At 36.8% G+C, this 23326-nt stretch overlaps 1 protein-coding gene across 1 annotated transcript in view; it reads right to left on the bottom strand.

Annotated features, from left to right (window-relative positions):
• The window catches only part of LOC115217047 (phosphofurin acidic cluster sorting protein 2), a 313884-nt gene extending 296878 nt beyond the window's left edge, over positions 1–17006 (bottom strand). The window contains exon 1 of the mRNA XM_029786612.2: positions 16808–17006. Within this exon, the coding sequence (XP_029642472.1) occupies positions 16808–16926 (119 nt within the window). The 5' untranslated portion in view covers positions 16927–17006. The remainder of the gene's footprint in view (positions 1–16807) is intronic.
• Between the last annotated feature and the right edge of the window lie 6320 nt (positions 17007–23326).

Genomic DNA, 23326 nt, shown 5'->3' with positions numbered 1-23326 from the left:
GTGTTTCTTTTAACTATAATAAAGAATTTAGTAAAATAACTTAGTTATCATTCAGTTAGTGTTTCGAACATAAACTGTGACTATGGTTTGCTGGAAGATTTTAATTCAAAACTCATGAAAACAAGACATTTGTACTCAGAGCCAGAGCTGGTTTCAGCTGGGTTGGTAACGAAACAGTTAAAGTGGAGGGTGGCTAGCTAGATTTTCTAAAATTTTTCAAGCCAAACAAAAATACCAAACCTTAATCAATTACTTTCCCACTCAGACCAGACAAGCTTGAGAAAATTATTGGCATTCTTCTTCCTTCTCAGACTAATTAAGAAATAAGAAAATATAATTTTACATGCACACATATATATTGCATAGATATACATATTCTTTCATTCTGTTATTGGTTTTAATCATTGGACTGTAGCCACACTAGTGTATCACCTTTAGTCGTATTGATCTCAACACTTATTTTAGTCCAGTACTTATTTTATCGATATCTATCTATATATATATATATATATATCAGATGAATAACTTTAATATACTTTTTTACTGGGCAGTGTTGTGCCAAACACAAACATTGACACACACACAACACAAACACTATAGTTTCTATCTAATAAATTCCATTAATAAATCATTTGTCATCTTAAAGCTGTAATAGAAAATACATGCCCAGAAGGCGGGCAAAATTTTCAGCAACAATTCTGAGTAAACGTTAACTCTTTAACATTTAACTTTTTGGTATTCAAACCAGCCATATCAGGCCAAAATATTCTACATGTTTTAAGTTCAAACAGGCCTGATTAGGCTTCTCACACCTACCCTAAAATGCCATTCTAAAAATTAGCAATCATATCATTTAAATCTCAATGCTACAAGATAATGCATGATTAATTCAAAACAATGTGAATAAATAAGCATTGCATTTGACAGAGTAATCTGAATTCTAACATTAACTTCGCTTGTTACTATTACTCTGGACACCAGTGTCTGAAAAGCTCAGACTAATCTTCCTGCTTTTAGAAAATCAAACTGGTGCTGAAAGAATTGGTGGGATCCAAAATGTGAATGCTCCTTTCTTGACTCCTTTGAACTAATCAATCCAACTAATCAGAGAAATGAAGAAGAAACAATCCCAAATATTTAACTGGTTCCTAACCAACTGTGGACCCATGAAATGCTAAGTTAATTTGGTGGAATTTGAACTAAAAACATACAGAACTGGAATAAATATCTCAAAACATCCTATTTGACACTCTAATGAAGACACATGCAACCTTTGTTTAGAAGTAGGCCACATGAGACAGGACTCATCATCAGGTGGGCCACACTACAACAAAAGAAATTCGAGGTAATTTTTTTATCCTGCAGTCTACAGTTTGCTCAGGACTTCTCTAATGCTTGTCATTTTGCAACCTTTTAGACTAATAAGAGACATTCGTTCAACAGCAAATCAGACAATTCAGTTGTTTTTCTTTACTCCTTAAATGTATTGATAAAGAGGAGCAGTGCATATAGCACATTGCAGTTTATAATGGATTAAGGATAATGTGAAATCTAGCAGAATATGTTGTTCTTCCATTACACTGCTTTTGCAAATTCCCATGACTGTCACCATCCAATTCCATTATTATGATTCTAAATTGGGAGCTTGAGCAACAGCAAACCTTTCATTGATGGTTACACAACCATGGATGCTGCCCCTATGGATGTATTGCAGTTACTCTCTTGATACAGCAAGGTGATCTTGACCATTTATCTTCAAAAAAGATGTCAGGAAGGGCATTTGGCAGTATAATAATGTCACTAGAAGTTACCTCCAACCTATACCAACATGGAAAAAGCCCACGTAAAATTTTGGCGAAACGATGAGATTTCAGTGTATACTTTCGCAGACAGATTATCAAATAAATATGAAGAATTAAAAGGGCGTTGGCTAGTCAGAGTCCCAACTATTCAATAAAGAAAATTTTTTTAAGGGAGGAGGGATGAAAAACATATCCTGCTTATTTTATTAAAAAGAGAAAGACAAAACATGCAACATTTCAGCTTCCAGATTTCTTTCCAGGAATTAATATGCCACAAATATACGACAGTTCTGTTCCCTCATTTAACTACACCAGGAAGTGTAAGAAGTGAAAGAGAGGGATAATCAAAGATGGAGTATGCCAGACAGAGACGGAGATGAAGTTTGGAGAAAGTGTGAGAGAGAGAGAGAAAAGGAAAGAGAAGGAAAGGAAAGCAAAGAGAGGTCAGTGTGTTTCAGTTAAGTTTTAGTGCTAACAGTAATAATATAAAGCAGGCAGAAACTGCAATAAACAGTCAAGAGAATGCCAAGAGGAAAAAGATTTGGATGATTACGGCAACTTAGATTATGTTCAATCTAATAGGAAACATCTTGCTTAGACACCATGTTTAATAGACTATTGCAATACAGAATAGTTGGTTTTTTCCCTTTTGTTAACCATTTACTTTGGAGAAAAAAAGAGGCAGGAAGAGGAAAGCCAGAAAGAAAAGAGGAAATAGAAGATAAAAGGGACAGAGGAATGAAAAACAGAGAGAGAGACAAGAGGTAGAGAGAGAGAGAGAGAGAGAGACGAGAGGTAGAGAGAGAGAGAGAGAGACGAGAGGTAGAGAGAGAGAGAGAGACGAGAAGTAGAGAGAGAGAGAGAGAGAGACGAGAAGTAGAGAGAGAGCGGGGGAAACAAGAAGTAGAGAGAGAGAGTGGGGGAGACGAGATAGGGAGAGAGAGAGGGGGAGACGAGACGTAGAGAGAGAGGGAAACGAGAGCTAGAGAGAGAGGGAAACGAGAGCTAGAGAGAGAGGGAAACGAGAGCTAGAGAGAGAGGGAAACGAGAGCTAGAGAGAGAGGGAAACGAGAGCTAGAGAGAGAGGGAAACGAGAGCTAGAGAGAGAGGGAAACGAGAGCTAGAGAGAGAGGGAAACGAGAGCTAGAGAGAGAGGGAAACGAGAGCTAGAGAGAGAGGGAAACGAGAACTAGAGAGAGAGGGAAACGAGAACTAGAGAGAGAGGGAAACGAGAGCTAGAGAGAGAGGGAAACAAGAGCTAGAGAGAGAGGAGAGGGAGAGGGAAATGAGAGCTAGAGAGAGAGGGCAACCGAAAAAGAGAACGAAGGAGAGAGAGAACGAAAGAGAGTACAAAAGAGAGCGAGAGAGTGCTAGAGTGGGCGAGAGAGCGCTAGGGAGGGCGAGAGAGCGCTAGGGAGGGCGAGAGAGGGCGAGAGAGCGCTAGAGAGGGCGAGAGAGCGCTAGAGAGGGCGAGAGAGCGCTAGAGAGGGCGAGAGAGCGCTAGAGAGGGCGAGAGAGCGCTAGAGAGGGAGAGAGAGCGCTAGGGAAAGCGACTGTGTGCTAGGGAAAGCGACTGTGTGCTAGGGAAAGCGACTGTGTGCTAGGGAAAGCGACTGTGTGCTAGGGAAAGCGACTGTGTGCTAGGGAAAGCGACTGTGTGCTAGGGAAAGCGACTGTGTGTAGGGAAAGCGACTGTGTGCTAGGGAAAGCGACTGTGTGCTAGGGAAAGCGACTGTGTGCTAGGGAAAGCGACTGTGTGCTAGGGAAAGCGACTGTGTGCTAGGGAAAGCGACTGTGTGCTAGGGAAAGCGACTGTGTGCTAGGGAAAGCGACTGTGTGCTAGGGAAAGCGACTGTGTGCTAGGGAAAGCGACTGTGTGCTAGGGAAAGCGACTGTGTGCTAGGGAAAGCGACTGTGTGCTAGGGAAGCGACTGTGTGCTAGGGAAAGCGACTGTGTGCTAGGGAAAGCGACTGTGTGCTAGGGAAAGCGACTGTGTGCTAGGGAAAGCGACTGTGTGCTAGGGAAAGCGACTGTGTGCTAGGGAAAGCGACTGTGTGCTAGGGAAAGCGACTGTGTGCTAGGGAAAGCGACTGTGTGCTAGGGAAAGCGACTGTGTGCTAGGGAAAGCGACTGTGTGCTAGGGAAAGCGACTGTGTGCTAGGGAAAGCGACTGTGCGCTAGAGAGAGTGAGAGAGCACTAGAGAGTTACTAGAGAGCAAGCAAGAGCGCTAGAGAGTGAGAGAGAGCATGAAGGAGAGCGCTAGAGAGAGTGCTAGAGTGCACCAGAGAGCAAGAGAGTGAGCACTAGAGAGCAAGAGAGGGAGAGAAAATGAAAGAGAGAAGGAGAGAAAAAGAGAGCTAGAGTGTGATAAGAGTAATGAAGAAAAATGCAGAGAGGGGGACAAAAAGGATAAAAGAGAAAGTGAACAGAAACAAAGAAAGAAAAGAAAGATGGTGTAAACAAGATATGCAATATCTGGAGAAGGAAGAGATTACACTATGATTTTGCATAATGTTTTACAGAAATTAGTTTAGTTCCACAAGACTGAGTTAAAATGCCTGTGTAGCTGACAAAATAAGTACCTGTCAGGTATTCAAGTTATCACACTCTCCCCCTCCAAATGTATGGCAATGTGAGATAATAATCCTTTCTACCTTGGGAAACTGAGCTAGTAAATTACACTGAACCAGTTGAGCACTCAATTGGTGCTTATTTCATCAACATTGAAAGAATGAAAAGCAAAGTTGATCTTGGCAGCATTTGAATTCAATACGTAAAACTGTATGAAATACCACTAAGCATTTTGTCTGGAATACTAACAATTCTGACAGCTTGCTGCCTTGATGATGATGATAATCCTTTCTACTATAGGTACAAGGCCTGAAACTTTGAGGGAGGGAGTTAGTCGATTACACTGTCCCCAGTACTTGATTAATTATTTTATAATGATGATTTCTATATTAGCCACAAGGGCTTAAAGAACCCAAAGGACAAAATACAAATCAAGGTGAGAATTTTCATGTGACATAAAAAGTGATAGCAAAGTAACAACAAAATTCCAACAGTAATAGAGGGATAACTGCTGAGGGCCAATCAAGGAGATTCCACAAGATCTCAATGACTGACTCCCCAGAGCAAGAACCCTTTCCCAAATTTCATTTTCTAGCCTACAGGTGCATGCTCAGAGTAGATCCATTTACAGGTACCAAATTCACTACTTTCACCCACCTTCTAAAGAATTTATTGGAGTATGGAGGCAAATGTCTTTTACAATAGTTTCAGGTTGACTAACGCCTTGTGAATGGAATTTGGTAGGTAGAAATTGTGATGACACCCATCATATATGTGTGTATGTGTGTGTGTTTGCATGCATACATACAAACACCATATCCATACAGACTTGTGCTATTTCCAGCAAAATAAGGATACTCAATATATAAAGGAATGAAATATTATTATATAGTAGTTGATATTAAATTTCTAGTCTATGACAAATGCTCTAGTCTACAACAAAATCTTTACATACATATTATGAAAGTGAATTCTTTATTTCACAAGATGTCATTTTCAAATCCATCTGATGAACGCTAGATGCACAGGATTTGATGTAGACAAGAAATCTAGATCAGTAATTAGCACTACATCAGATATATATATTGCGAAGGCACATGGCCTAGTAGTTAGTCTGTTGCATTCACAATTGCAAGATTTTGGTTTTGATTCAAGAGATTTTCATCGTCTCTAGTAAAAAAAAAAAGTGAGGGTTAGATTGATTTTAATCAATACTGGCAGAATCATTAGCACATCAGACAAAATGCTTAGTAGTGTTTTGTTTGACTATGTTCTGAGTTCAAATTCTGCCAAGATTGACTTTGCCTCTCATCCATTAAGGGGTTGATAAAATAAATACTAGCTGAATACTTACTGGGGTCAATATAATCGACTACCCCGCTCCACCAAAATTTCAGGCTTTGTGCCCATAGTAGAAAGGATTATTATTTGCAGCATGTGACTTTTTTTTTCTTTTTCAGAACTGAAATCTTAGTGTTGAAAAGTAAATATATTTTGTATAACGAATTAAGCTCTCAAATAGACATTATGGCATATATGAAACAAATCTGCATACAAATAGCAACAGTAGCAGTGTTTATTTGGCATTATGAGTAAACCTACTTGTATTCAATAATTTAGAAAATACATTAAACTCTCTCATATATACATATCTATCTATATATAAAATACAATATGTGGTGAGTCATATTTAGAAAGGTGAGTAAAATGTTGAATAGCTATAAACTGATTTAAGTTATACACAAAGCACAAAAGACACGTACATGTGAATAGAACTTTATGCAAATACAAAGCCATAATGAAATAAGGTCTTACAACCAGGCACCAGTTCCGAAATACTCCACGTGCCATGCATATATGTCACTAATACCCTTAGGAAATAGTATCACAAATTCATATTTTACATCTTATATAGCTTTGAGATCTGTGTCCTATACTTATACTTATGGAAAAATAAACAAAAACCTGACCTGAAAATTTACAATAATCTACATTTGTTTTTTTATTACATAGGCACAAGGATGGAAATTTAGTGAGAGGAGGATAACAAATTAACAGATTTAATCAACTCCAATACTTAGATTAGTACATATTTCATCAGCTGCAAAGTTGAGCCCAAGAGATTTGAAATCAGAATCTGCAGTGACACAGCTAAATATCATAATACATTTTATTTGATGGTCTACTGTTTCAGTCAATCTACAATCCCAAATAATAATGATAATCTTTTCTGCTATAGGCACAAGATCTGAAATTTTGGAAGGCGTAGCAAGTTGAATAGATTGACTGGTACTTATTTTATAGACCATGAAAGGATTCAAGGCAACAGCAGAATTTGAACACAGAACACAAAACTGGAAGAAATGCTGCTAAGCACATTCTCCAGTGTAGTATTGATTCTGCCAGCTTACTGTTTAACAGTTTCAAATTTTGGCACAAGGCTAGCAATGTTAGGGGAGAGAGTAAGTTGATTACATTGACCCAAGTACTTGACAGGTACTTATCAATTCTGCAAGGATGAAAAGCAAAGTTGACCTTGGCAATATTTGAACTCAAAATGTAAACAATCACTGAACATTTTGTCCAATATGCTAATAATTCTGCTAGCTTGCCAACTATAATAATAATAATAATCATGGTTCCAAATTTTGGCATGAGGCCAGCAATTTCAAGGGAAGGGGCCCAAGTTGATTACATTGACCCTAGTATTTAACTGGTACTTATTTTATATGACCCCAGAACTTGGAATGTGAAAGAAATGCCCACTAAGCATCTTGTTCAACATGGTACCCATTCTGCCAGTTTACTGCCTTAATAATAAAAATATTCATCTAAGATACATTCAAAAACATTTCCTAAAACTTTTAGCAAAGATCTATATACACAAACAATAACATGTACCAGGAAAAATGAAGACAAAACAAAAAAAAAGAGGAAAAAAATTTTTTTCACACCTGCAGAGCTAGAAGTTCAAATAGTGAGAAAATATGAGAAACTTGATACTTTAAAAGTAATCTTCTTTCACAGGTGAAAAAAAAAAAATTTAAATACCTACTTCACCAAGATTCTACTTAGAATATACTTTTTCCTAACAACTAACCAATTTGACACAAGTTTCAAGCACTAATGATGCACTTACTGTACATGTGTGCACATACTCACTCGTGCACACATACAGAGCCTCTATGTCATTGCTTAAAAAAAATAACCAAGTCTTCCTCAAATCACAGCTTACCTTTTAAAAATTCAGGTAGGAAAAAAAATGAAGCTGGAATAATTTTGATACTTGATGGGGATGATCTGGAACTAAACAACAATCCTTTAGTTACTCCTATTCATACTAAGCCTGAGTGGTATTTTTTATTTGCATATGGTGTTTTACGGTCAACTCTAAATAAGGTGGATGGAGGGAAATATCTTATTGTCTTGTTTGCTAGTCCTTTTTTTTTACATATTAGGGGATGTATAGGATTAACATTCTTAGGAGAGGCATGAACACCAAGACATTGGTTTTGCATGCAATGGGTCTCAAGAGAAGATGGGATTACCATAGAGTTGCTTTGTCATGACTGACTTGGTGTTAAATACAGACAGCAATAAAACCCATGCACAAAATACAATCTGGACCATAAACAAAGTGCCCTCTGATTAAAAAGTGAGACTTTATTCATCAACATTCTTAAACCTATTTCTTTACTACCCACAAGGGGCTAAACACAGAGAGGACAAACAAGGACAGACAAACGGATTAAGTCGATTACATTGACCCCAGTGCGTAACTGGTACTTAATTTATCGACCCCAAAAGGATGAAAGGCAAAGTCGACCTCGGCGGAATTTGAACTCAGAACGTAACGGCAGATGAAATACCGCAAAGCATTTTGCCCGGCATGCTAAAGATTCTGCCAGCGCCTTTTCTATAAGCTCTACCAACTACAACTTAAACCTATTTAACTCCAGTACTTCCTCCTATTTCTAAACATGTTGCCTTAACAAGAGAACACTTTGAACAAAGTAGTCTGAAATACAGTATCTAGAATAATGGGACAGTCATGGATTGACTGCTTTTAATGATCATAGATATATTGGAACCAAACTGACCTAGGAGGGCTAATAACACTAATTTCTCTGGAAACATGAATGCAGTATAATTGAAAACAGTATGGTGGACACACAAACATGTAAAATATACCTGTAAACTGATTAAAATATAGAAATATATTTTAAAAATATATCAATTAAGTTTATAAATATAGGTTAACTTAATAATGAAACATTAACTTATCTTCTGAAGATAAAATATCACTAACTGTTATTTCAGTATAGCATGAATAGCACATTATCAATCACAGATTAATATAAATTAAACAAAATCTACTAATTGAACAAATAATGGGCTGATGATGATATTATTAACATTAATAGTTAAGTGCTGCAGGACAGAGAAGAACATTGTCAACAATACTACAGGTTTCAACACACAACTCAAATTTCTGTCACATTCTGCATAGCTATGCAGTAGCACTCCCAGCTACCAGTCTGGTCACCAAAATCAGTATCTTAGAAAGTAGAAACAAACTGAGAAGCTTGCTTCCCAACCATCTGGCATCATGCTCAGTTCCAATGCATGGCATCTTGGGCAAGTGTCTTCTATTAGAGCCTGGGCTGAATAAAGCATTATCAGGGAATTTGGTAGATGAAAACTGAAAGAAACCTGTTGTGTGGTGTGTGTGTGCATGTGGTGCTTTTGCATGTGATGCGTGTGTGGGTCTCTCCCACCACTGCTTGACAACTAGTGTTTGCTTATATCTCTGTAACATAGCAGTTTGGCAAAAGAAACTCATAGAATAAGTACAAGGTTTAAAAAGTAGGTACTGGAGTCAATTTATAATTTATTCAACTGAGACCTGTCAAGGCAGTACCCCAACATGGCCACAGTCCAATGACTGAAACAAATAAAGGATAGAGACAAAATACCAGATTAACAGACTAACAGTCAAGTGACATGGTCTCTTCCCCACTCTATGTTTTGAGTGCTGGATATGGCATGGTCAGATTGTTAAGAAGTTTGTTTTGCAACCATGAAGTTCTATGTTGATCTCATTGCATGGCATCTTTTATAATAAATCTCAGGTTAATTCAAAGCTTCTGGATGAAACTGTTAGAATGATTGTCTCATACATTGTGTCACACTGATTATGCATGAGGATTACATCAAGGATATGTGTGTTTGTGGGGTACTCACCCACTTACATACTAATCCACTGAGTAGATGGTTCACTAGAATCAAAATGCAACAATTAATGTAGAGAGGTATTGTCATCAACTGGAAGTATTCCACAAAAATTGGAAGAAAATGTGTCCGTTATTGGTCAGTTGTAATGCAAGACTACATATTGCCAAAGTAACACAAAAAGATTATAGCACTAAATATGGAATTTTTGCTTCATCCTCTTTACTCTCCTGACCTTGCTCTCCATCTGATTATCATCTTTACCAATCATTGTAACATTATTTAGGGGGATACAGTTTTATTAATTGTGAAAAGGTTAAAAAAATAATATTCAATGTTGCTCCTTTTTGAAACATGAAGAATTTTATGCCTGAAAGCTAGACAATTTGCAAAATCGGTGAAATTATGTTACTAATACTGAAGAGGAATATTAACTTGATTAAAGATATCAATTAAGATCTAAAATGTATTTATTTATTTCCCATTTTGAAATGGACTTCTTTTCCAACCTAAGTTTCTTTTTTCATTGAAACAGAAATTAAGATTTTGTTTCACAACTTGTTTTTCATGCCATTGCAATCTTCAGGTGAGAACTGATATATAGTCATTTATTCATCTATTTCAAGTTTATTTAGAATTATCTCTTGATATTTGCATTGTTATATTTTTCATAAAGTATCTTGCTGCATTTTAATGAGGTTTAACACATGATTTTAATTTTAAAAAGTTGTTGGATTAAAATAACAAAAATCAATCACAATGCATCCATTGATTACCAGAGAAACCTGACAGAAAACAATATTTGAAACAGACAACATGTAATTTATAAATATTAATTATAAATATTAATTATAGTTGCTATTGTTTAATTCCATGTTAGTCTTAATTCAGTAGATCTATGATCAAAAAGGAGGTCCCACCACATCACACCCACCCTTTTTTTTAGATATCAAAAACTACATTGTCCAATGTTACCTTCCTTAGTTATTTGACTTTTTTAAAATAATTATTGTATTCACAGCATAGGCATGGATGTCTAGTTAAGGAATTTACTTTGCAACCTTGTAGTATCAGGTACAGTTCCACTGAGTGGTACCTGAGGCAAATGTCTTCTAATTATAGCCCTGGGCCAACCAAGCCTTGGGTGAATTTGATTGATGGAAATTGTGTGGAAGCCTGTCATGTGTGTGTGTTTGTGTATACATGTGTGCATCTTTTGTCTGTCTCCTACCACTGCAAGACAACTGGTGTTGGTTTATTGAACTGCTAAATTCAACAAAAAAAGTTCGATAGAATAAGTACTAGACTTACAAATAATTAAAATAATTATAGGGGTCAATATGTTTAACTAAAATCTTTCAGGATAGTGCCCCAGCATGGCCACAGTCCAATGACTGAAACAAGTAAAAGATAAAAATTTAATAAATCTAATTCATGGTATGTTTTCTTTTCTTTCTTTTTTTTTTAATTTTTAACAACCTGAAAAACTTACAAGACACATGGTACTTAAAAAAATTTCTTGACAGACTCGTGCAGTTCTTATTTTCAAGACTGTTTGAGAAAATTTTTAGCTGCAACAAATTCAGTTAGGCTGACACGGTTGGTGTTTCCAAAGAAATGGAGTGGAAAGAGTTTGCAGAGAAGAAAAGCGTTGCAAGGAAATGATAAAATATCTTTGGAATACACTTCTGGTAACCTATTAAATGATTGAATTATTCACCAAAGAAATATTCCTGCCATTTTGCTCTTAATTTGAAAACTGCTAGAGGCGCTTTTAGAAAGATCAAAGCAAGCTGCAGATTGATAATGCGAAATATTGCTAAAGTAACATTTCATAGAGTTTCATGCAAGATATGCCATGTGTTTTTGGAAATTCATTAGAAATATTGTAATTTATGTGTATTTTGAGGTAACTTGATTTGTCTTGCTCTGCAAAATATTATATTCAAACTAATGATTAAAAAAAATTTAAGAAAAACATGGCTTATAGAGACAACTTTTAATAGGCTATTGTACTAAATAAAATATTTGATACGTCTCTTACACACACACACACACACACACACACACACAGCTAGGTTGCTAAGTATATTATTAAAGTTAATTTTTTTTTAATGCAGTAGAATTTATGAAGGAAGTTATTTTAATAATATGAAAAACCAATGTTTTAACAGATCAATGAAAGTAAATGACACAGACAGAAACTGTGAAACTGTGACTGTGTGCTTGTGTGCGAAAGACGGAGAGAGAGAGAAGGAAAGACAAAAAGAGTGTGAGGCAGAAAATGTGTGTGCGTGAGTAAAACAGATCAAGAGAGAGAAAGATAGAGTATAAAGAGAGAGCGAGTGAAACAGAAAATGTGTGCGCGTGAGTAAGGCAGATCGAGAGAGAGAAAGAGAGAGTGTAAAGAGAGAGCGAGTGAAACAGAAAATGTGTGTGCGTAAGACAGATCGAGAGAGAGAGAGTGAAACAGAAAAATGAGGAAAGAGAAGAGAAATAGTTCGAGAGTGTAACGGAATGAAAGAGAAAACAAGAGTCAGTGTGACACACACACACAGAGAAAAAACTGAGGAGTGAGAGAAGATGAGGGAAGGACGACAGAATGAATTAATTGAACGACAGTATAGGGAAGGAAAAAAATGTGCGCGAGTCTTAAAATGCTACTATACTGTTGTTCTGTTGTTATATGGAGAATAAGTAAAATTGCAATAATGTCGTGTGGAAACAGCACTATGTGAACGTATGGAATGGATGGTTGCTACCTGTGACGAGAAATGACAGATACAAACGGACAAGGAGGGAAGATGGTGGTGGGGGGACCAAATAGAGATAGAGGGGAAAACAACACTGCTAATAACAGCAGCAGCAGCAACAACATCGTCATTAGTATTACTACCAACGTTAACAACAGCAACATCAGACTTTTCAAGTTTAATGGCCAATGCGACATCTTGCGTCACGATAAGTCTTCTTTAGACAGGTTGTTGTTGTTGCGGTTTAACCCCAGGTCAGGTCTGATCAAACAAACCTACGATCGAATGACATTCCAGTGGTGACCGACCATCCAGTATGTTTTATATCCCCAGCTACAATGCATCTAGAATTACATTATCCAATGAGTCTTTTTTTTTTTATTTTAAGACGGTCGAGTTTTTGTTTGAGAATGATTTGACTGCTATTTCTAGTATATTGTGCGGCCACGTCGAAGCTCCTTTCAACCAAAAATGAGATTGAAAATTACAAATGTAGACTGACAGTTATTGTTACGAACTTCATCGATATTTTTAATTTAAAATAACCCTTCAATACACATAAATATACAATTACGCGCTAAAGAGAGAGCTTCTGCATAGTCGTCCGACCTGCAATAAATAACTGCCAAATCTCCCCTCAGTGTGCCCTATAGTCTTAAGACGAGGATACATTGGATAACGTAATCTTTGATATATCAAAAAGATAGTCATGGCTGGAATACCCTGGATTATAAGTGCTCAATCGAAGTTGACCGTGGATTAAATAACGCCTACAATAAGTAAAGCATTGACTGGATATAATATATCTGGGTATAACACGGGATGGTCACCGTTGAAACACTTTTGATCAAAGGTCTGCAAGGTTAGAGCGGTTCTGGGGCGAAACGAGCACTCACAAGAAAAAAAAGGAAGAAGTGACAGAACATAACCGCTCACTTGTCCCTGAGATTAACTAACTACAAAAATGGATTAATATTATTACATTCCCTCATATCGTTAACAAATGTTCAGTATACATATATCAATCACATTTAGTTTGGCTAATCTGGGATCGAACGACAAACACATGTTTACAGCTTGAAACAGTGAAACATGTTCAATATGAAGACTTACTATGTATGAAAGAAAAGAATAAAACATGAGGACTCGATTTATTTTATTTTATTTTTCCATCTCTTAATTGGGTACTTACTCATTGTAATATTAAGCACTTTTTGCTAATGCAATGTTCTGCTTTGTTTAAAAAAAATTTAAACGCTTTTGCCGATCAAGCCTTGATTAAACACCAACAAATTTAACTCGCGAACTTTATAGATGGGTTCGAAAGAGTTTAGATGGAAAAATGGAAAAAAGAAACCTTGATTTCCAACTGGATCATCTGAGAAATATATATAACTTTCCGATTGTGACGTAAAATCTGCAGATAGATAAATTCCTTTAAAACGTTATTAGCAACTTAGATGAAGGTCACCACGCACAAATCGCACCCTAAAAAAAGGGTAAAGATATAACAGATAATGATGTAATCGATAATATATAAAAAAAAAAAAAGACGGGATGGTCACTGACGGAGTGTTTGATCATAGGTCTGCTAGATTAAGACTGACATGGGGGAGGGGCGAAACAACAACAGCAATTTCAAGGGGAACAAAAAAAGTAATTTATAGAAAGGGAGTTGGAAATGGATTCGGCTATGGCAGCATCATAAGTGGAAGACAAAAAAAGTCTTGTGACAAGTTCAAACGCAATATTCTTGGATTTCTTTGTATTTTGTTTTGACGTTTATACTTTTCTGTCTTCAATAAACAATGTTAAATTTTTCTTTTAATTCTCCCTCAACAAACATCTTGTTCACTACAGAGGAAATTATAATAAAAATTTGAAAGATGGATGGCATCCAGCATAATGTTTATGGTTTTTCAATATAGTTATATTAGTGTTTGTTGTTGGTAGATGATGGGAGTGATACTAATGTAACTACTACTACTACTACATATAGTAGTAATAGTAGTAGTATTCGTAATTGCATTGGTAATAATAGTGTGGTCGTAGTAGTAGTAATGGTGATATTGGTTGGAGATGAAAAAATACACACACAGGGTTTCAGTGACATGGGCAGAGGCACCGGCACCAAAATTATCACTAGCACAGCATAGTACTGACCTGGCGAGCACTGACGGTCGAGCAGGTTAACACCAATAAAGATGTGAGCAGTAGAGAATAGACAGGTGATTCGATCATTCGATACGATTTTAAAGAGATGATAAGGAACTAGAAAACTCACCATCTTCATATGTTATACGAGGTGTGAAATAAATGAAAATATATACATATATATGGTGTCTCATAATGATGGAACATATTTTATTTTACAAATGCACCTCTTTCAGTCCTAGTTACTTGCATTTAAAATTTGTCCAAATACTACGACACCCAGTGTGTGTGTGTGATTGCACGCACATACAAACGCAGTACGCGCGCACACGCACACAAGAGATACATGTACATGTCACAAACCAAAACATACAAGATGACCACCATAAGAGACACACCCACAACAGACAGATGATACTACAAACATCTACCAGGCACACATCAACGCCATAGCAATCAATCACCTTTACAACTACCGACTAATAATTAGCATAGTTTACGAAAGAAGATGATCACCTATAAGGGTCGTCGTAGTGCCGGCTCATGAGAGCTGACATACAGTCGATGTTTTGGGGGATCATATGAGCATTGCGCCAAAACACTAAAAAGACGGTGTATATGTGTGTGAAAAATAGAGAACATGCATGCGTGGGGATCTAAAAGACAATGGTAAATGTGGGAGGATTATGCATGAATTCCTATTTGTAAGGACTAGGGAGAAAAAATACTCTATATTCGTATGTATGTAAAAGAAATTGTTATGTTTTCGTTGTAAAGGCCCAAGTCAGCTCTGAATGAACAGACTTGTGATGAAAGTCGTGATATTTTCGTCTTTTGTATTTTTATTTTATCATATATAAAACTACATTAACTAAAGTGTACATTTGTTTTTAGAAAGAGAGGATATGAAGAGCTGTCAACTATTTGTAGCAGGTCGAATTAGGAATGTGGGGAATATTAATTTGAATATGTGTATGAAAAGATACGCTTAGTGTTTTAATATTTTTCAATTTCATTTTTGGGACTACGCTGTGTGTGTGTGTGTGTTGCTATTGCTTGTGTCATAGATGTGTGTTTTTATATATCTAAATATATGAGAGTGGGCCAGGAACATGACTATGTGTGCATTTGTTAGTTTGTGTGTTTACATCAGAAAAATGACTAAACAAGTTGCGTGTGCGTTAGTAATTCTGTTGGTCTGCGTCAGTTTTAGAACATTGGGCTTTTGGGGTTCATGTATGCATATTGGGGTGTGTACGTTCTTATGTGTCGCTATGTAGGTGTATATCTTACACGATAATTAACTGTACGTGTATATAGGCGAATAAGTGAGTACACGAGTATGATATATCTACATGCCTATGGCTGTAAACATATACATGATTACGTATCCTATAAACATGCCACTATATATATGTAAACACACACTTCGCTATATATATATATATATATATATATATATATATATATATATATATATGTGTGTGTGTGTGTGTGTGTGGTGTGTGTGTGTGTGTGTGTGTGTGTGTGTGTGTTTCGGTTTGAATATGTGTATGTATGTGTAAGCGTTTATATGAATATGTAACCACACGTATGTCTCGAATGTGGTGTGTAGGAACGCATGTCTCTTATGTGAAACTATGTATAGGAGTATTTTTACAGGTTTATGCAATACATAAACACTGCTGTTCGAACAAGACAAAACTGTAATAATGTATTACAGACACGCAGCATGAGCTTTTGAGATGAAGGAAGGAATGAAGATTGAGACATTTATGCTTTTGTCATAGGACAATGTATCATGTGAGAAAGAGATATAAACAGTAACCCGGGTTGCGGGATCACTTCAGTTTAATATAGGTACAAACCCTCAGAATTATAAACGAGACACGGTTGATGCTAGGTAGTTTCATTTATTCTTTTTTGGCTGTTGCAGAGAAGAAACTAAATAAGAATCCACATTTCTAGTAAGAAAAAAATAAAGAGAACTAGAGTTGGTAAAAACAGGCTGACCACAGAACAAACAAATATCAGCGACAGTCAGTTTTTCGTTTTCCTTCAAATTTTCCATATGATATCAATGGTGAAAAGGAAGCCGAATAATCACATGACAGATGAGTGAGAGGAGAAAACAAAAATCTCCCCACAAATCTTCCAGTTTCTCATTTCCCGGAGACAGACGAGAAATGAATGGGTTAAATGTAATAATATATATATTTATGCGGACTGGCTATAAAGAGAGAAAGTAAGAGACTACAAATGTCAGCGGCTAGTTACAAAGCTGACCACTTACCTCGGGACACAACTGGGCGATGATTTCTCTATTTCCCGTGTAGCAAACAATTTCATGGGTACGGGTTTTGTGCCTGACATGACTGTCAGTCCTTTAGAATATTTAGAATCCGCCATCATCTTGGCTAGATCAACGACTGGCGCATGCGCACTTCGACTCGCTCGCTCGCCTGCATTCACACAACTGAGCAGAAGGCGGATAACGGATTGGACTTCTCTTATACTCCTACTAGTTTGTTTTTCTTTTTACTTTCTACGGATGATCAAATTTGCAATAATTGCTTTATCGCTTTTTATTTTTCCTTACTATTTTTTTATAGCCTTTCACTTCATCAGTCTTAGGTTTTCTTTTATAATTGGGGTATCTAAGTAAAGAAAAATAACTTTGCAAAAACACTGGAAAAAAAGGATAAACCTAAATTACCATAGTTTTTTTCTTTTTTTTTATAGCTGTCAGTTACTTTTGAGTACGTTTGTATATTACTGGGCTTATTTCACACTTTTCCAGTTTTTAAAACCTTAAAATTAAAGGGGCGTATTATACACAAAAACTAGTTTAGTACAAAAGAAATTGTGAGTTTGTATATATATATATATATACATAACTGCCACCTCTGAAGAATGCAGGGTTACGTTATCAGGCTGTTACCTAACACTGCCAAACCCCTAGCGTGAAACTGATTGGTAAAGATCAGCTGTAATGGATATATGATACTGTACACATCGATTAATATATTCACACTCTTAACAAATATACGAGTACACATTTTTTCTAACTTATAGATTCTTAGACAGTGTGTATATATATGTAGGGACCTCACTTGGCTCTGCCTGAGATACAAAACCAAATCCACTTGCTTGTTACTTGTCTAGCCAGTGAAGGCTAGCTGACTGAAACTTAATATATATATATATGTGAGCTGGCAGAGTTTCTACAGCTGGATACCCTTCCTAATGCCAACCACACCGAGAGTGTAGTGGGTGCTTTTGCACGCCACTGGTACAAGGGCCAGTCAGGTAGCTCTGGCAATGGCCATGCTCGAATGGTGTTTTTTACGTGCCACCTGCACAGGAGCCAGTCCGGTGGCACTGGCAACGACCGCGCTCGAATGTTATACACACACACACACACATACATACATATGCATATATGGGTACAGAACGTCATCAAAGACAAACATGAAATACAAAAACAAATGACTTCAATATGCAAACAATGACAGAAACAAATAGAAAATAGGACAAGTAACATGAAGAATGACTCTTCATCAATTGTCAGTTGTCTATCTAAAAATTCTTCAGTGGCCAGCTATATAGGCTTAGTGATACAATCAGGAAAAGAGAGCTCAAAATATGAGTATATATTCGTTTCTTATCAATAATTTGCGGAAGTTTCAGAGTGACTCACTGATAATGTTTCACTCTGAGAAGTGCCAAGACATGAGTTTCATGCAATGGCACTTAAACTCTTGGCCCTTGAGCCACTCTGTAACTTCTGCCAATTATTAATAAAAAACATATCTATCTATCAATCCAGCTATCTATCTATCAATTTATCTGTCTATCTATCAATCTATCAATAGTGAGAATTTAAAAAAAACAAAAGACAAAGACAGGTGTGTAAACAACAAACAGATGTATTAGTTTAACACTCAGGAAGTGAGAAGGTCTTTTACGTTTTGAGCCTATGCTCTTCAACAGAAAGGAACACAGAAATAAACAGGGAGAGAAAACAGAAAAAGGTTTAGTGGCTAGCAATCTATCATGGCGAATGCCAGACAGAGGGGTCACACAGGTGAAGGGAGAGTGTGGAAGGGAGAAGGTGGGTAGGAGTGAAGAGAGAAAGTAGGTGTCAGAGTAAGAGAGGGGAGATGGGTGGAAGGAAGTAGGTGTGAGAGGAAGAGAGGAGATAGGAGGAGGGTTAGATGAAGAGGAGAAGAGAATTGAGCCCATGTGGTGCAAAGGACTGAAGAGAGAATATTAATCTCTGCTCATGGTGAAGACACAAGTCCAGATGGCCACTGTGCAAGGAGAATCCGAACATAGACAGGGGTTATAAAGAGTGACTGGTAGAGCGGAAATGGCATGAGACCAGGGTGTCGTTGCCGAGTCGGATGTCTCAAAGGTGTTCCACATACCAGTCAGCCAAGCAGCATCCCATTTGACCGATGTATAAAGGTCAGAGAGAGCAAGAGATGCAGTAGATGACATTCTTAGAAGTGCAGGTGAAGGAGGCAGTGATATGATAGGGTCGATGATGGGTGCCTGTGAAAAGGGTGGTGTAAGGGCAAGTGTGGTAGTGTGTCGGTGGGATCAGGGGAATGAGCTGGTTTGGGAGGTCTGGTTAGGGAAGAAGCTGTGGACCAAGAGGTCTCGTATGTTATGGGCTCATTTGAAGGAGGGGAGATGTGCTAAGTGGAGGGGTCGGACTGGAATCGCCGGAAGGCTTGGAGAATGCTACATTGGAGTCCTAATAAGTAGGAAGGCAGGCAAACCACAAATCCCTTCAGGTAGATGGCCCTGCTCAATCTGTAGAAATGGTGTAGGTAGAAATTCTATAAGATGTACCCAGTGTAAGCCATGGACACATAAGAGGTGCAACAATATCAAAGCCCACTTATAACCAGCCCACTTATGCATACCTTTCCTTCATTGGACACTAAACTCTGCTTGTGAAGACCTGTAGAGGCAAGTGAAATTGGAATCAAAATTGAAATCAAATTTGATGACTGGCATCCATGCTAGTGGAGCGCTAAGAGCACCGTCCGAGCATGATTGTTGCCAGAGTAGCTAACCGGCTTCCATGCCGGTAGCACGTAAAAAGCACCATTCAAGCATGATCGTTACCAGTATCGCCTTACTGGCATTTGTGCCGGTAGCAATTGAATAAAACATTAAAGCGAGGTTGTTGCCAGTGCCACTGGACTGGCTCCTGTGCAGGTGGCACATAAAAAACACCATTTGAGCATGGCTGTTGCCAGTACCACCTGACTGGCTCTCGTGCCGGTGGCACGTAAAAGCACCCACTACACTCTCGGAGTGGTTGGCGTTAGGAAAGGCATCCAGTTGTAGAAACTCTGCCAGATCAGATTGGGGCCGGGTGCAGCCATCTGGTTCGCCAGTCCCCGGTTAAATCGCCCAACCCATGCTAGCATGGAAAGCGGACGTTAAACGATGATGGTGATGATGATGACTGCAATTATTTTAGCACCAGCCTACAGTGCAGATTATACATGTGTATTATTTTTTTCCAAAACCTCTTCATCTACTATTAGTGGTATACCTGTTATACACTAGTGCCTATTATACATCAATAAATATGTTTTCTTATTTAGATCTATTAACAAGTTTCTCAGTTGTTGTCATAGTAGGAAATACAGACGTTGCACAGCCATAAAGGACTAAAATGACATAATTCATTTACTTTCATATTACTCCGGTAATATCATATAAATTTACATGGCCAATATATAACACAATACACTAAACTAAATATTCTACTGTTTACCGTGTTCAGTATTATATTCCGTGTATAGCTCCTTTCCATGCAGATTCATGTTTTTATGTGGTTTATATTAATAACACAGCTATTTGTCTTCTCAGTTTTGCTGTAATAAGACAAGGTGATATCACCTTTAAAAGTGAGAGCTACAGATCCATTTAACATGCAAGACTTTCACTTTTGCAGAACTGTACTTATTTGCAATCTTGCTGTCTGGAAATATTTTGTCAACAGGGGACTCAAATTGTCATTGATTTTCGTAGAAATGTTATGCTGAGTCATGAAGATTTCAGCTTTAAACCTCCACATTTATGATCAAAATTTGTGTATAAATTGAAGTTTTCATTAAAGCTTTCATATTCATGGATAGTAACTGTTACTGTATTTTACCTTATCAGCCAAACGAGCATCATGACAAATAGCAAATATAATCTTTTCTGAATCTGCTATTTCAGTATTTCTTTGGTGCATTATTATGGCAACATGTCAAATGATGTCCTTCGTGCTCTGATACATAAAGTCTATGTTTTGCAAACACACACCTCACAAACAACCTTTATGCTGCACACTTATAGAAGTTTAAGTATATTGTGACCATTACAAATGGTGGGGGTGCAAAAGGCTGAACTGGATGTTAGTATTGCAGCTACTATTACAGTTATGCCCCAGCTTCAGCATTTGATCCTCAAAAGAGGAGAGGTCGATAAGAAAGCTAAATTTGTTATCTTCAATTTGGTTTTTGTGCTTATCCTCACCTATAATCATGAATGTTGGGAATGACCAAAAGGTATAATAGTGGCTGAAATGGAGTTCCTCTGAAGGATTTCTAGAGTAACATTATTCAACATGACGCATAGCTCAGAGATCAGAGAATCTCTCCAGACTGAGCTACTACTTCTCTGTATTGAGAAATCTCGGCTCCAGTACTATGAATATGTGGTGAAAATGTCACAGGAAAGGATCACAAGACAGATTCTTTAAGATGAGACAACCAGCAGGAAACTTAGTGGTAGACTGTGAACAAGGTGGGTGGATAATACCCAGTCTTAGCTGGTCATGCTTGGGAATCCAGTAACAAAGTTTAATGACAATTGTTATTGATATAACCCTATGGAGGAGATACCTGAAGACCACACCCTCCATAGCCCTCCCTGGAATGTGAACATCAAAAATGGATGGATGGATGTTTGCTTTGGATTGAATTCCATCCATACCAGCTTTAGTTGGTGCAAGTTTTGCGAAATTAACCTCCATTGCTTTGCTACCAGAGATTCCTCCAATGTTCTGTCACATATATATGCCTAGAAGTATTTTGATTTCAATTGCACATTCAACATGATTTCTTATACATTAAAAAGTAAACTTTGTTTAAACCAATTACAGCATGCCATTTTTTTCCCCCGCATATTTCAGAATGAACCAAAAGTTAGACCAAATCAATATTCTACTGGCAATGTTCCACAAAGGGACAATGAAACATGATAAAACATCATAAATAATGGAGAATTTCTAAAATGCAATAAATTTTGTCAAATTATTTGAATGCATGAAGAGATGATGAATGCTGCTGGAAATTCTCATACAATGCAGGAAGGTTAACAAACCTGTAATTTCATTCATATCCTGCATGCTTTATGGTATTATTAAATTGATCTCAGTACTTGCCTAGTGCTTTGTTTTTGATGGTGTTTAGTAACAATCTTTGTGTTATGAGCTCAAATCCTACCAAGGTCAAGTTTGCTTTCTATCTTTCTGGAGGCATAAAATAAATTTCCTGTCAAATCGTAGATAAGATTATATTACTATAATGCCTATTAAATGTCAATGGAAATATAATGAACTTTTATGAATTAATCAACACTGCTTTCCACCAGATTACTCTACAATTACTCATCTACTGTCTTATCTAGACACTTGGACAAAAGAAACAGATAATAATAACACTATATATATTTTCTACATTTACACACTAAAAAACATACATTACTGTTAGTCACAGCACATTCATACAAATAATGCAGTAATATCATTTTAATGCATAAATGATAGGATGGGTTAAAGATTATCTGACAGGATTTAGTTTGTTCGTATTGAATACCATTCTTCAACATCTTTAAGTTGAAGAGATGTTCTGTAAGGTAATCTTTTGGGCCCTGTTCTTTTTCTCATTTATATCTATGATATCATATCAGTTATCAGACCAGCCTCTTAAAAATTAAGTGCAGATAATGTTAAATTATATATTTCTAGTCCTAGTCAAAAAATGATTCCAATGGAAGAATTAAAAAACAAACAAACAAAAAACTTTATTATACTTGATTATGACAATAACTGCTCTCTTGTGAAACGAGATGGGAGCTTCTATAAGGTTGTTAATCCATCTGCTTGAAATAACAACTAAATATTTCCAAAATCACACATTACCATCTTGAAATAGGAAAGATACACAGGGGGTTGCAATTGTATGCATGTATGTATGTATGTATGTATGTATGTATGTATGCATGCATGTATGCATGTATGTATGCATGCATGTATGCATGCATGTATGTATGCATGTATGTATATTATATATTATATATATTCAGGGTGAGTGAGGTGTTTGAGGAGATATTTGGCAATTTATTAAAATTACTTTAATTTAGCAAAACCAAATGTATTTTAATAAAAATTTGTGCCTATGTTCTCAGTAAACATTTTTACAAGATTATTCCATGAACCTGACTTCAACCTTGATGTCTGCTTCAGTGCCCAACTCAAATCGTTGATATGCCTACATTAAGTGGTCCTTATTCAACTGAATAATAGTAGCCTTCAGTGAAACTTATAATATTGTGTAGATGTCAATTAGTCTTTCTTTCAACACTGCTCTAAAAGTAGTAGTTCATAGGATTAAGTCCAGTAAGTATAGAGTCCACAAATTTGGTGTTACACGATCATAAATATTGTCTGACATCCATTCTTGTTTTACTATGGACTTTGTCTGAAGGTATTAAGTCTTGTTGAAATACATATGGC

The sequence above is a fragment of the Octopus sinensis genome, linkage group LG11 (assembly GCF_006345805.1).
Source record: "Octopus sinensis linkage group LG11, ASM634580v1, whole genome shotgun sequence".
NCBI lineage: Eukaryota > Metazoa > Mollusca > Cephalopoda > Octopoda > Octopodidae > Octopus > Octopus sinensis.
The sequence above is the reverse complement of the archived record's forward strand: the minus strand, read 5'-3'. Positions and strand labels throughout refer to the sequence as shown.